At 60.7% G+C, this 14,644-nt stretch overlaps 1 protein-coding gene across 6 annotated transcripts; it reads left to right on the top strand.

The window, feature by feature from the left end:
* The first annotated feature begins 2,634 nt into the window (after positions 1 to 2,634).
* CMKLR1 (chemerin chemokine-like receptor 1) lies at positions 2,635 to 12,146 on the top strand. 6 transcript variants are annotated; one of them, XM_040577119.1, is made up of 3 exons: positions 2,635 to 2,950; positions 10,062 to 10,138; positions 10,281 to 12,146. In XM_040577119.1, the coding sequence occupies exon 3, from the start codon at positions 10,332 to 10,334 to the stop codon at positions 11,415 to 11,417; it is 1,086 nt and encodes a 361-aa protein (XP_040433053.1). In that variant the 5' UTR covers positions 2,635 to 2,950; positions 10,062 to 10,138; positions 10,281 to 10,331; the 3' UTR covers positions 11,418 to 12,146. The 6 variants fall into 6 exon arrangements, with proteins under 6 accessions (XP_040433053.1, XP_040433056.1, XP_040433052.1 ...); XM_040577122.1 differs by having other exon boundaries at positions 2,885 to 2,950; positions 10,062 to 10,197; XM_040577118.1 differs by lacking the exon at positions 2,635 to 2,950 and adding an exon at positions 4,271 to 4,966.
* The last annotated feature ends 2,498 nt before the right edge of the window (positions 12,147 to 14,644 follow it).

The raw sequence follows: 14,644 nt of genomic DNA, 5'->3' as shown, positions 1-14,644 counted from the left end.
GTGGGTAGAAGACTTCATTAAATGTCAGCTAACGGAGGGCTGGGGCAGTGTACATCTGGAACAGAGGCACGGAGCTGAGTACCGGGGCTCGGGGTGCTTTATCTGCTTCGTGTCTTGGTTGAACTACCCTGTAATTCCCACGGGGGCTTAATGAGCACCCCGAGCCTCTAACGAGGGGCTGATGCAGAGAGCTGCCTCTGTCCATAAATCCCCAGTGGGTGATGTCCTGTCCGTCACCTGCCAGAGGGGCTCCGGGGTGAGGAACGAGGATAATGCAGAAATGGATGTCCTGTGCTGGGGCTTGAAGCCAGAACAAAGTCCCCGTGCCCGGCAATCCCTCATCCCCGTGCCAGGAGCTGTAAATGGCACCTGACAGCCCCCGCACAAAGCACGACCGCCGATAAATCACCCAGCACGGGCACATCCATCACCACCATGCCATCCAGGGGAGCTGCCATCCCACGGCACCCCCAGATAATTGAGCCGTGGGTAAATCCACGGGGATTTGGCCTCCCAGGGGCTCTGCTTGTGCCTGTGATCCTCCTCGCCCTCAGCACGACTCCAGCGCCGGGCAGGGTCCGCCTGGAGCCCTGCTGGGCTTCCCTGCTGCCTTGCTATTTATAAGCCGCGCGTTGCACAAGCCTGGGACTGGTTTTTTTTTCCATGGTTGTAGCAAATCAGCGAAACGGGGAAAGCGAGCAGTCTCTCCGGCATCCTGTATGCGGGCTTTTTTATCTTTGCAACAAGTTTTCGCTTCCACGTGGACGCGGCGGGGATGGGAAGCGTGGCGCGTCACTGCCGCGGGTCCCGGGGCGAGCTCCTCGCAGTTACGCGTGGGAAGTGTGGGGAGAGGTTTTGGGGATCCCCGCAGGGATGTCGGGGGGCTGCCGAGCTGCTGGGGGTCGGCGTGCAGTTGCAGAGGCACCGGCTGAGCCTTGCTGGCTCCGAAGAAGGCTGCAGGAGGGATAAGAGGCTGATTGCTCACGGCGCTTGGAGCAGCTCAGCCCTGGGTGCGTGCTGTGGCTGTTTCCCACCTCTCCTGGTCCAGGCACCCACCACAAGCAGGGATGAGGGGGCTGAGGGCAAAGTTTGGCCCCGGCTTGGAGCTGAGAGCATCGTCAGGGCCAAATGGGAAAAAAACGGGAAATCAGAGGGGGAGCTCTGCGTGGTGCCCCCCCACCTAAAACCAGCCCTGGTGTGGGGGGCTCTGTGCTGCTTTTCTGCCCAGGGCGAGGGACAGTGCTGCTGGATCATGCAGAAAGCCCCCCAGGGGCAGGGGAAGCCTCCTGCTGCTCTCCCACGTCGGTGACAGCAGCTCGGAGGTGACTCAGGCCGGTTCCCACCGTCCGGGCAGCCGGGAGGGTTCCGCGAGGCTGTAAGTCGTGGCAGCTCCCGTAACACCGCGGCGTTTCCGCAGGGTTGCCTGTCCTTCCCCAGCCCCTCGCCGGCTGCGTTTCGCTGAGCAAGCGGCGCTCAGCAGCGCTGCGGTGCTGCGCGCAGGGAAGCCCCAAACCGCAGAGCAAGCACTGGGGGCCTCTACTTTACCCCGTGTCAGCGTGACTTTGCCCCGTGTCAGCGTGGTTTTTACCTTCGCGGTTCTGCTAAGCACGGGGATAACTGCGTGTGAGTGGGATCCCATCCTGCCTCCGCCCTGCCCGTGGGAATTGCAGATGCCTGGGAAAGGACCCGGAGGCAGGGGGATGTGCTGGTCCTGGCGGGGGGGGGGGGGGGGGGGCGCATCGCTGGGGTCCTATCCCAGGGGGAAGGTGTGCACCCCGGGGTGCTGCCCATCACCTTCTGTGCACCCACAGAAGCAGCCTTCATCCTGCCTGCTCCCAGGACACCCCTCAAGTTCAATCTGATGATAAATCCCATTTTTTTTGGGGGGGGGGGGCGTATGGCTGCTTGATGAAGGAACCCACCAGTGGCTAATTCGGAGACGTGAGAGCTGCCGGGGGGCACGAGGAGAGCATCCGCAGGCGTGTCCCTGCCCGGAGGGCTCAGGGCAGGAGGTGACACCACTGATTTGTCCCGGAGTGGCCATTTTTGTAAGCATGGGGCCATCCCTGGCACGCGAAGCGCGGGGCGCCGAGCCCTCCGGAGCGGTGCGGGGGCCGCGGGGAGGAAGGGGGGATCTGCTCGGTGCCACATCAAGAGCGGGGTTATTGGAACCTCCTGTGCCGCGGGGGCGTGCTGCGAGGCTCAGCCTCGCCGAGGCAGGGACAGCCCCGGAAAACCGCGCAGCCTCCGCCCGGCTGGCAGCGGGGCCAGGCTCGCAGGTGAACCCCCCACACCCCCTTCGCCTTGCTATGCAGTGTGCCCCCCCAGGAAAGGCACCAAAGGCCGCCACCGAGGGGCTGCTTGGAAGCGGCTGCTGAGCCCCGGGGGTAATAAAAGCCCTGGGATGAACCAGCCCCAGCAGCAGCGGCGGCGTTTGGGAGCCAGATTTCGCCAGGGGAAGTGACTCAACGTCTTGGAAGGAGTTGGGGGCGGCGGGGAGGGTGGGGGGACCTGGGGTGGGGAGGGGGCAGCTGGCAGCCTCCTGGCCCCGCCGGGGCCCCCCCGGTCCCACCCAGCATCTCCCCGCAGCCCCCGAGCTTCGTTAGGACCACGAGGGCTCGGCCGGGGGGGGGGGGGGGCAGGAAAGGGGTCCCCACGGGAAGCAGCGCGTTGCTTCCGAGCGCTGGCTTACCGCAGGATCCCCGCCAGCTTTCCCACCCTCTCCCAGCTGTTGCTCGCGGAGCAAAGTGCTGCCAGAAACACCCCGAGGATGCTGCTGCGGCTGCTTCCCCCTCCCCTTCCTCTTAAAACCGGGCTGGGAGCGGTACCGTGCCCCGCGACACCCGTGGCCCAGCACCGCCAGCATCCTCTGACCTCCTCTTCCTCGCTCTCACCCGCTGCCTTCATCCTCCCCGGCCCGCAGCAGAGGGAGAGCGCGGCGCCGCTCCAGGTATTGGGAAGAGGGGGAAGAGAGGAGCAGCCCACGCTGAGCCCCCCCTGCCCCGTCCCCTGCGGACCCCTCGGGGCCGGGGGGCTCCTTCCCAACCAAGCCTCCTGGTGCTGTCCCCACGGGCAGGCGGTGGCCGAGCTGGTGTCCCCCTGCGGCGCGAGTGCCGGCACCGTGGGGTGGTGGAGGGGTCGCTGGAGGGGGGCTGCGGTGGGGAATTGGGGTCTTTGGCCATGGGAGAGGTTAGGACAGGTCCTGCTGGCATGGAAATGGGGCTGCGGTGGGGACCGGGACAGCACCAGCCCGTGCGCCCCCCCCCCTGCACCAGGACCAAGTTTCACTTTAGTTATTTATTTTCACTACTTCTGGGTGCGAATTGTGCTTGCTGCTGCTCTGGGCACTGTGCTGCCCAAGCACCTTGGGGTGGCCAAGGGGCTGTGCTCCACTGGGCTCTGCCTCGCCACTGTCACCCCAAGGGTCCTGCCAGCCCCCGGCCGGGGACGGTTCCAGTGCAGCACCAGCGTGATGGCCACAAGCCGCCCACGTTGCCGGATCCCCCCCTGCCCAGGCACTTTGCAGGGGCCTCGCCTCTCTTCTCCTTTCTCCGGCCGGGCGCCGCCGATCCGGGCGCATCAGCAATTTTCCTCCTGATTCAGCCGCGGGGCGGTTTTGTAACCCGGCGTTGTGCAAAGCCGGGATCGCAGCAGGGCCCCAATTCCTCTTTTTAGCCCCTGCCGTGCGACCCCGTCCCGGGCCACTTGGGGTATGGGGCGGGGGGTGGGGGGGGAGTAAATCGCCACCTGCGTGGGACGTCGCGGGGCCCTGACTGCCCCCAGAGGTGTCACTTCTCGTTGGGCACCGCCTGCTGTCCCAGATCACACACTTGCGGTGGCTTTGCAGTTCTGCACCCGTTTCGGGATGGTTTCACGAGCCCCAGTGACCCCCCCCAAAGCCGTGGAGCTGCCGGGGGGGCTGGCAATGGGGAAGCCCCATTTTTCCCAGGCACGGCACCCCCCACACACACACACCTCCTCGCACCTCCGCTCATCCCGGAGCAATTCGGGACGGGCTGATCCGCTCCCGGGAGCGCGCCGCCGGATCCGGCCTCCCCCCTCGGTGCGTGGGTCACAGCTGGACGAGCAGCTGGGGACAGCCAGGACCTGGCCAGCGCGGCGCTGGGGGCGGCGCGGAGCAGCGGGGGGGACGAGTTCCCCTTCCGCCACGCACCCCGGGGGAGTCGGGGGCCAACACGTGCCTGGCTCGGGCTGGCCCCGTGGCTGCAACGCCCTGGGGTGCGCGCGCTCACGTGCCGCGCCGCGGCTCTGCTGCGTGTCCTCGGGGCAGTGCTGGCCTCGGATGTTGCTCTGCGCGGAGCCCAGGGGGTTCTGCTGCTGCAGCGGGAGCCCTTCGGCTTCCTTGCTGGCGGCGTGTCCCCCGTCCACCCTGAGTAACATTTTTGGGCTGTCCCTCTCCTCCATGCCCACTGCTCTGGCGGCGAAGGGGAGCGGCTCAGCAGACAGCCCGGGTGCGGATGCCCCAGCCCAGCCCAGGGGGACCCTTTGGTGCTGCTTGCCGTGAGCACCAAGCCCGCGGCTGTGAGCCACCAAGGGATGCCCAAATCCTGCCCGAGGGGTCCCACGAGGGGCAGCAGCACCCGGGGGTGGGCACGGCACGGGGGGAGCTGGGCTGCGCACGAGAGCCTCTAAATAAGGGTCTGCGTCCCCACATCCTGCCGCGGAGCATCGCTTCCTCCTTCCCAGGCACGGGCCAGCTCCGTGCCAAGGCAACGTCTGTTCTGTTGTGCCACAGGCTGAGGTTTTGCTCATTCTCCCGTCGGCAAGACGTGCGTGTCCTCCTCGGGATGAGAAAGCTCAGCAATATCCACGGCCCCGACCGCTCGCGGTGAAGTGACAAAAGCCCAGGGCTGCTGGCAGGATCCTAACGGGGCTGTAGCAGGGAGATGTAATCCAGCCTCTGCGTGCGCAAAACCCCGGGGACTTAGCGAGCTGGGAGCTTCAGGTAAATACCTCCGGGTTTTTATATTCATCAGGTGGTGCCCATGCTGGGAGCGGAGCAATATTCGGGGTGCGGGGAGGGTTTTGCTGGAGCCAGCAGAAAATCTTTCCTTTCTCAAGGGCAACACAGCCAGCCGAGGCTTTTCTCCTCCCTGTTATTATCAAGTGGGTTTGGGGTTTGGCTTGGCAGAGGGTGGCGGTGACCTCCGGGGTCCCAATGCGTGCCGTGTGTTGGGGTCCTGGAGGTCACTGCCACCCTCATTTTTTGTGCTTTTCCATTAAAAACAAAAACATTAAAAAAAAAAAAAGTTTTTTAGAAAAGAAATCTGCACCCTGCGCATCAGCAAGGAGCGTAGCATGTGGGAAAGCTGCGTGGAGGGGCTCAAGCAAGGGGCTGATGGATGTAATTTGGGGGAGGGGGGATCTTAAAGCGTCCCCTTGGGGGGGACAAGGAGAACGGGGTGCTTCGCTTTGCTGCTGTGCATTGAGGAGGTGCTCCTGTGCGTCGGGGGCTTTCGGGGTGCCCCCCTCCTGCTCCGGGGAGCAAGCAGGGTAAGGGAGCTGCGCTCTGCCTGACCCTGAAAGCCCCCCCAGCCCAGCATGGCCACGTCTGTCTGTCTGGCAGCAGGAGGGACAGACCGTTTCCTTTTCTTGGTTTCCTTCCTCTGTGCGCCCTTGAAATCCCGAGCGGCTGGAAGCAGGGGCGCGAGCAGCTGGGGCAGCTCCGCAGGTGCCGTGCGAGCCTCGGCAGGGTGTCCCCAAGTACATGCTGGCTTTGTCCCCAAACAGCCCTGGTGATGCACGGGGCACCCTGGGCAAGCCCTGCAGCCCTCATGTGGGATGCAAATCCCCCGCCTTTACACCATTTCACGCCCTATTGCCCCCGCGTGGGCTGATGCTGGGACCCTGGGGACGCGGAACCGCGGCCACCGCCACGGCTGTGCCGTGCAGCTGGGCTGCTGGCACCGTGCCGGGGAGCCGGGGAGCTGCGACGTGCGGGGAATGGGGAGATGTGCCCCGAGGGATGGGAGCTGCAGGGAATGGGGAGATGTGCCCCGAGGGATGGGTGCCTCTCACATCGCCCAGCTTGCAGCCCTCGCCCTCTGTCCCACACCCAAGGCCGGGTGCTGCTGCGTCCCGCGGGGCTGGAGGGAGCCGGGGTCCCCGCGGTGCTCTGCCTGCAGAAAAAGGGATTTTTATTGGCCTTTTTACTGCCTGCTAAATGCCAGGAGGGCCTAGAATTAATAGCAGCCTGCATATATAAAAATATATAGATAAAAGAATGAATGGGAGAGGAGAGATCTTTTATTATCTCGGAGGCAGGAGCATAAACTGCCCTTTTTAAAGCAAATCTTTGCCCGTGCCATTGCAAGCTTTCTGGTTTCTCTCTGTAACACTGAGCCCTTCATGAGAACAGCGGGAGGGGGGAGCGATGGGCCAGGGCCGTGCCCCCCCCGGGGCACCTCGCAGCATCCGCAGCGCTTTGTGCAGGGCAGGCTGCCTCTCCTCGCCCGGCTCCTGCAGCACCTTCACCCCGGGGTGAGCATCGTGTTGGGCGGCCAGGCACCCATTTCTGGCCGGAGCGGGGTGCCCTTGCTGTCGGGGTGACCCCGCACGCTGCCCGGGTCCCCGTGCCACAGCCGGGGGCAGCTCACAGAGACCTGACCCGTCCTGTCCCGACCCAGCCCGCGCAGCTCTGCCCAGATAAACACTGACTCATGCTGTTATTCTGTCCCACCCTGGGCACAGCCGGCTTTTTAAGGCTGCCTTTTCCAGTTATTCCTTTTTTTTTTTTTCCCCTGCTCGCACGGCCGGGGAGGGAGCCTCGGCACGGGGCCCTGTGCGGGCAGGGGCCGGGGGTCCCGGTGGAGCGGGGCAAGGGTGCTCGAAGCAGGGATGCACCCGAGCACCGTGGATGCAGGTAGGGCTCGGGCAGGGCTCGGTGCCTCAGTTTCCCCTCTGGGAACTCCCTGTGTCCCCTTCCTTGGCCTCAGGGGCTGCTGCTCCTGCTGATGCCCAGCAGCCGGGGATGGCTGTGCCGTGCTGGGGCTGGGGTGCTCGGGGGGGCGCTGCAGCACGGGGGTCTCCCCCAAGGACCCATGGTGATGCTATGGGGACGGGAGATGATGCTGCGGGGATTTTGTGGGGCTGAGGGTGCCCCGCTGAGACGCCAGGAAGCTTTTCTGCATGCACCTAATCTAAAAATAGGGTTTGAGCTTGTGGTTCCTGGCCGGCTCCTGTGTCACCTCCCTCTGGGGGTTTAGCAGTGGCATGGTCTGAGCTCTCTATTTCTGAGCATTTTGTCGGTGTCCAACTTGCACCCAGGATGAGGAATCCTTCCCGGGGCATCCTCTGGGAGTATTGCACTGGGATGTCATACAATCCCTCTCTGTGCCAGAGCTGTTGCCATGGCAATTGCCAGCTAAAAGAAGCGTGAATTGGAGCTGGGCACCCAGAGATGCTTTCCCTTTCCTTCCCTCGTTCCTCGCTCCCCTGGGCACTGGCAGTGCCCTGCACGGGTCTGGGAGCTGCCGGGAGGAAATGCAGGGCTTCGGGGGGACCGCTGTGGGGCAGGTGCAGGGTGATGTTGGAGCTGCTTCTTCACCACCGACCCACGTTGGGTCCGGCTCCCAGGGGACGCGGGGACGCCCCTTGCAGCTCAGCACCGGTCACCGCGCGGCTGCCTTGGGATGGGGAGCGAGGGCAGCGGGGGGAAAGGCTGATTCCAGGCTGGTTTTCAGCCTGCATCCAGCAGCTGAAAATCATTTGTGAGGATCCCGCGGCGAGAGGCAGCCCCGCGGCGGGATCCGGCCGCGCTCCCCCTTCCCCAGTCACATCCGTCCTCCGCGCGCCCGAGCCGGCCGCGGAAACGCTTTCGCCCAGAAAAACTGGATTTGAACATTTCTGCTGTTCCCTCCGCTTCCTGTTGCCGTCCCAAGAACAACAGCCCTGACCTCATCCTCGCCGTGCGCCCGGGGACGCCGGCGGCCCCTGGGGATCCCAGCCCGGTGCTGAGCTCAGCCCCCGGGGTCCCCGGAGCAGCACAGCTGTGTGGATCACGGGGAGGGCGGCTGCGTGCTGGTGGGCTATTTCGGGTAGATCCTGTGCTGGTTTCTGGTGAGGTAGGAGGACAGAGATGAATAGGGAACAGGGAGTTACATGGTTTTGGCTCAAGCGAGGTATTTGCAGCCCAGAAGGAACATTGAAACGCTCTCATGGTTGCGTGGGGGTTTTTGCTCAGACAGAGTCAGTGGGTTTTCTTGCAGTGAGGCACGAAGACAGTTCACACGGCCACCCCTCGGGCTCTGCCTTTTCGGGGCGGGAGGGCAGGTAGGAATTCGCTGGCCGACTTTTCCGGCTGTGTTGGTCTCCAGCTCCCACCCCCGGCGCACGGAGCCAGCAGCCAGGCTCCCGCTGGCAGAGCGCATTTCTGCGTCGGGGTAACGCTGACGTCGAGAGGGCAGGGGATGACGAGTGTGGGAGGAAGCAGGATTTGTGCAAAATGGAGAAGAAAATGAGCTTTGATGCCTCGGAGGCCAGGCTGGCAGGAGTGGGACTGGGTGACCCTCGCTGACCTGGCACGGGCAGGATGCTCGCCATGCACCCGCTGCCACGGGGACTGTATTCAGGGCACGTTTCCATGCCAGGGCTCTCACTGCTGCACCTGGGGGGGGCTGGGGGGCTTCCTTCCCATCATCGGCCTCGTACCTCTGCCTTAGAAATGTTAAAACCCGGTAAAAGGGAAAGAGGGCGGGGAGGGTCAAAATAAACAGACAATTCAAATAAATAATCCATTAAACACAGCTCTGAAATGTCAAGCTGAATGTCATTGCACTCGCTGGGCTCAGGGACTATAAAATAACAGCGAAGACCAGCTTTTACATTAAAAATGGATGAGTGGGCACAACCGGGGGGCCTGCACTGCCCGGGTCCCCCCAGGGGGAGGAGCGGGGTCATGGCTGGGAGCAGCAGGGGAATTGGGGTCCAGCGGATCCCTGCTGCCGAGGGCAGAGCTGTGCCACCAGCCGGGGACACGTGCCACCCGCCTTTGGGACAGCGCTGCTGTGGGAGCCGCTGGGCCGTGAAGGTGGCGGCTGGCACGGCTCATTACCCGGGAGCGCTACCAGTCAGCGGCACGGCCGCCGGTTCTGCTGATCCTGTTACTTCCCCTGGGTCATCAGCTTTAATTCCTCCTTTCGACCATCAAGGGTTTGCTGGGGCGAGGCTTTTCCAGCTCAAGCTCGAGGGCGAGTTTTGCACTAGAACTGCATTAATTGTTGCTGGGAGCAGCCCCAGCAGCAGCTCCAGCCCAGGCACGGCCCCAGAGCCACTTCCCTGGTCACTGAACCCGCGTTGGATGCAGGACAAGTGATGCCCTTCGGGGTGTGCACCCATGGGCTCTGCACCACTCAGGGAATTGTCCCCTGGCCACCTCTCCGGTGAGCTGGGCACAGGGCGAAGCAAAGGGGTTGAACTGCATCACTCCTGGAAGGGTTTTAGCATCCTCCTGGCCTCAAAATCCATGGCGGGGGGGGGGTGGATGGGACCTCCGAAAACTGCTCCTGCCCTCGGCTCACCCAGGGCTCCTGGGCTCGAGGCCCTGCTCCCCAAACCACCGTGTCCCCAATGGGAGTGGCAGCGAGGGAAGGAAGGGGCAGAGAGCAGCGGGGCCGCACGGGAAGGAACCTCAGGAAAAGCCCAGGGAGAAACAATAGCTTATCGTACAAACACACCGCGGGCTTCAGAGCCGTGCCGTCAGGGAGGATGATGCTCAGTGCGGTGGGGACTTTGAGCTGAAACTCCCTGAAAGCAGCAGCATGCAGCCGGTTTCGACACAGAGCCCTCTTCTGCCCAAAAGGACGAGCTCAGGTATGATGTCTGGGGCTGGGACTTGCCCTGCGCTCGCCCCCCTCGCCAGCTTGGCTTTAACCCACTGCAGGAGCCCAGCTTTTGATTATGGCAAAAGGCACTCTGTGCGCTCACAATCAGTGTTTTAAAACACCCAGGGCACTGGTTTAATCAGAGAAATAACTCTATTTGAGTCCAGCCACCTCATGCATGTTCATGGATTTAATTCTTTAATTCTGCTTCCTCCCCAGCCTCATCCGCCCAAGGGCGAACAGATTTTGTCTGGTCCAAGCCGTGATATTGAAGCTCCGAACAGAAGCAGGTGCAGGTGAGGAGGGAGCTGCTGGTCCTGGCTCCCCGAGCACCCCGCTGTTCCTGGCAGGAGAGGTCTGCGCAGGGACAGCAGCAGGGCCACCTCGGGGCTCCCCTGGCCATGCCATTTGATCTAACCCCATGTGTTTGCTCAGCAGGAACCACCCCAAGAGGCTGGCACTGACCTGGCAGCGATCTGTGCACCGATAATGGCGCTCTCCAATCTGTCCGATTACTCCGACGACCTTGATAACTACAACGACTACCTGGATTACACCTACGATGAGTCGAGCAGCGTGTGGACCAGCCCATCCCACGACCCAAAGGACATCGCCAGGATCCTCTCCGTTGTCATCTACAGCGTGTCCTGCGTGCTGGGCATCCTGGGGAACGGCCTCGTCATTGCCATCATAACCCTGAAGATGAAGAGGTCGGTCAACGCCATCTGGTTCCTCAACCTGGCCGTCGCCGACTTCCTCTTCAACATCTTCCTGCCCATAAACATCGCCTACACGGCCATGCGGTACAACTGGATCTTTGGGACAGTCATGTGCAAGCTGAACTCTTTCCTCCTCATCCTCAACATGTACACCAGCGTCCTCCTGCTCACCACCATCAGCTTCGATCGCTACGTGTCAGTGGTTTTTCCCGTCTGGTCCCAAAACCATCGATCAACCAACCTGGCCTATTTGGTCTGCCTCGTCATCTGGACCGTCGGCATCATTATGAGCTGCCCGTCTCTTGTCTTCCGAGACACGGCACAAGCCCGCAACTCTGTGATTTGTTTTAGCAACTTTTCCCTGTCCAGGAACAAGTCTTACCAAGCCCTGGCACTAATGAGGCACCGGACGGTGAACATCACCAGGTTCCTTGCAGGGTACATCCTTCCCATCACCATCATCACCTTCTGCTACGTCGCCATCGTCTTCAACCTGCGGCGAAACCGCCTTGCCAAGTCCAAAAAGCCCTTCAAGATCATCGTCACCATTATAGTCACCTTCTTCCTCTGCTGGAGTCCCTACCACCTGCTGAACCTCCTGGAGACAGAGCCTGACATGGTCTCACGCTCCGTGTTCGAGATCGGCATCCCCATAACCACGGCGCTGGCGGCCTCCAACAGCTGCATGAACCCCGTCCTCTACGTCTTCATGGGCCAGGACTTCAAGAAGTTTAAGGTGACCATCCTTTCCAGACTGGTGAATGCCCTCAGCGAGGAGACGGGCCACTCCAGCATCGTCCACAGGAGCTTCTCCAAGATGTCTTCGATGACGGAGAAGGAGACGACAGTCCTCTAGGGTGCTTGGGGGAGCGCCGCAGTCCTCCAGCCTTGCCCATGCCCACCACGAGGATGGTGACCACCCTTGCAGCGGCCACTGGTGTGGGATGGGCACGGTCTGGTGTTGTCCTACAACATATTCTTTGACTGGTCCTGCTGCCGGGTGGATGCCAGGCACTGGGGACCCCTGCTTTGCGCTGCCCGATTGCCCCGAACTGTACCAGCTATTTAAAAAAACACTGCAGGACATTTTTATCTATCGTGTCACCGTGTGGCCTGTGACCCCCGGAACAGGGCACCGCTCCATTTTCAGAGGCATTTTCAGCTCAGAGGAGACGTCAGCACTGGGCTGTGCTGGTGCCCATGCGTGGCCAGACCAGAGGCCACGCTTGATGCTTGGGCCCGAGATGCTGAGGGCTGAGTTATGGGTGCTCTTCGAGGAGCCCACGTGCTGGTCAGGCTCGTGACAAAGGGGAAAAAAAAAAGCAAAAAGGGGAAAAATAGCTGGATTCCTTGGTGGGGGACGTGTCTGAGGACTGCCTGGCTGCCCGGAGGGGTGGCTGGGTGGGCACACTGCAGACAACCGGTGGCACTCTTCCCATGCCCCGTGTATGCATATAGCTCCTTATTTTAACGTTTTACGGTGTATTGGTACTAGCACAACTTGTTTTTAACTGTGATGTGAGCACTCTGTACCCGGCAGAGGCACCAGAATAAACACAGTGCCCACTGAGTGTTGTGGGACACCCGCACAGCCCTGGTGAGGAAGGTCTGTCCGTGCCCCAGTCTGCCCAACACAGCGGTGCCACTGGGTTAATGGGATGGGGCTGGAAGTGGTGCAGGGTCCAGGAGGGCGTACATCCCACAGGGCCCTGGGATGTGCCTCCCTAAGAGGGTTTGGCTCTCCCTAACCAGAGGAGCCAGGCAACCAGCATGGCTTTTTGGCCAGGGGCCACCTACCAGGGTGGGGGATTGGCTCGTGCACAGGGTCACCAAATGGGAGAAAATCAGGGGAAAAAAAATCATTTGAAGTTTTCTTTGAAAAAAAGACCCTTTGCCTCAGAGTCCTGTGCCTTTTGCACACTTGGATGCTGGGTCTGTGAGTCCTGGTGGGTCCTTGCAGAGTGCCCCGGTAAAGGATGGCCGAGCAGCACCTCAATCCAATTTCATGCACAGTTAATTTGGGAGATAATTCATGGTCTGGGCTTCTTGACGGTGACAAACGGGTGACACCAGTGTCACTCTTATTTATGGGTTGATTTCTCCATGTCACCCCCATTGCCTGTAACTCCTGGGAGGACGAGGAAGGACCATGTCCCCACTGTGTAGGTGATGGGGGGGGGGGGGGGGGGGGGGGGGGCCGGCTTTGGGCACTCCCCCGTGGCACCGGGGACATTTTGGGTGCCCCTGGGGGTCCCAACCCTCGCGGTGCCCCCAGGAGCTTCCCCACGCATCACCCACTGTGGCCATTGCAAGTCTGCTCACAGGGGCACACAAAGGCTGGGGGATTAATTTTTTTTTTCTTTAAAAATCTAAAGGAAAAAGACCAAACCAGGAGCAGACAAAAAACAATTCGTGAAGCCCAAGCACGGAGCTGCAGCACAGAGCCGTGGGGATGCTCTGAGTGCTCACAGAGGCAGCCAGGTTTTGGGTTATGGGATGGGGTGAAAACCTCACGTATCGAGGGCAGGAGGTGTTTGTAGCAGAGGATTTGTCCTTCAGCTAGCACAGCACACGGCAGCCAGACAGGACAGACAGCGTGCTCAGTGCGTGCAGGACAGGGGGACGCAGCCTGTCCCCGTCCCCGTCCCCACGGGCACAGCTCCTGCCCCAAACAGGGATGCTCCTCGCGGATCTTTGCGGCTGGATTTTGTGAGCCCATCCCATCTGTTATTACAGCAAATAGCTTCCCAAAAAGTGGTGACTCGGTACATAACCTTGGGTTAAACCACCGTTATAATGACAGCTTTGGAAACCTAATATTTGAGCTCGCCTTCCTGGTTGTTTGCCTACTTAATACAAAGCCTGTTTTACATACAAATACCCCCAACACACGCTGAAGCTTGGAGCACGAAGGAGAAGGATCCCAGAGCTTTTCAGGTGCTTCCTAGCATGTATTCCTGCCTGGCTTCAGAACCACTTCAGCAGCAGAACCACTCTGTGCAGGCACTTCCAAACCCCATTTTTTTTCTCCCCTTTTGTCAGAGTTACAAAGAAATGCAGCTAAATATTGCCCTGATATTGCCTAAATATTGCAGTTGAATAGTGCCCCGATATTTTCTGAATATTGCAGGAGCCTCTGTTGAAATGCAGCTGGGTCAATGTGCAAAAGCCAGCCGGGGGCTGCAACCCCTTTTTGGGTAGGACCTGGTGGAATTGGTGACATGGGACTGGGGTGCCCTGGGTATAGCACCTGGGAATGGTGGTGGGATTGGGACCCAGAGCCACCAACACCCCCACACTGTCCTGCAGTTTAGGTTGTGTTTGGGGTCAAGGTTTTAGGGTAATGCAGGGCTGGCTGGGAGAGAAGAGCGGCGGGTCTAGGAGCTGGGACCCCCAGCTCCATTCCCAGACCCCCTCACCCCTCCCCAGGACCCCCATCCCCACCCCAGGACCCCGTTCTCCACCCGCAGCCATCCCAGCTCTCCCCACCCATGGGTGTCCCATGCTCTGTGGGGCTCAGCACCCCCAGCCCGGTGCCGCTGCACCGAGCACCCTCCCAGCGTGCCAAACCCGCCACCCCCCCCCCCCCCCCCCCCCCAAATTCCTGCCTTTTGCCAGTGCCCCGTAACTGCGGGGCTGGGGCTCATTTTGCACAAGTGTTTGGGAAATTACTCCAGAATACACTGAAATCATTTCTGCGGAACACATTACCGTCCTTAATGACTGTTCTTTTTCAATTAGCTGTCACAGCCCTGAAATAAAGCTGTGCTTTACTCCTCCGATAAATCACACCCTTTATTTGGGATTGGATTTAAGGAAAAAAAAGAATAAACATGCTATCATTTCCCTTCCCTCAGTGCCAGGCGGGCTGGAGCCATGTTTAAATTATCTCTGCTGCATTCAGGCAGATTGTCAACCGTAAATTTTACAGAAAATAGTAAAAACGATAAATAAACATGCTTCTTTTGTAGCGGATGAATATTACTGCTGCTCAGATTTATAAGGCTCATCTCCCATACATTTTATAGCTTTTGTAAAAGTGCTGTCGCAGCTTCTGTATTATGCTGCTAAGGTGTGTGGTTG

The sequence above is a fragment of the Cygnus olor genome, chromosome 17 (assembly GCF_009769625.2).
Source record: "Cygnus olor isolate bCygOlo1 chromosome 17, bCygOlo1.pri.v2, whole genome shotgun sequence".
Taxonomy (NCBI): domain Eukaryota; kingdom Metazoa; phylum Chordata; class Aves; order Anseriformes; family Anatidae; genus Cygnus; species Cygnus olor.
This window is presented reverse-complemented; position numbering and strand designations above follow the sequence as displayed.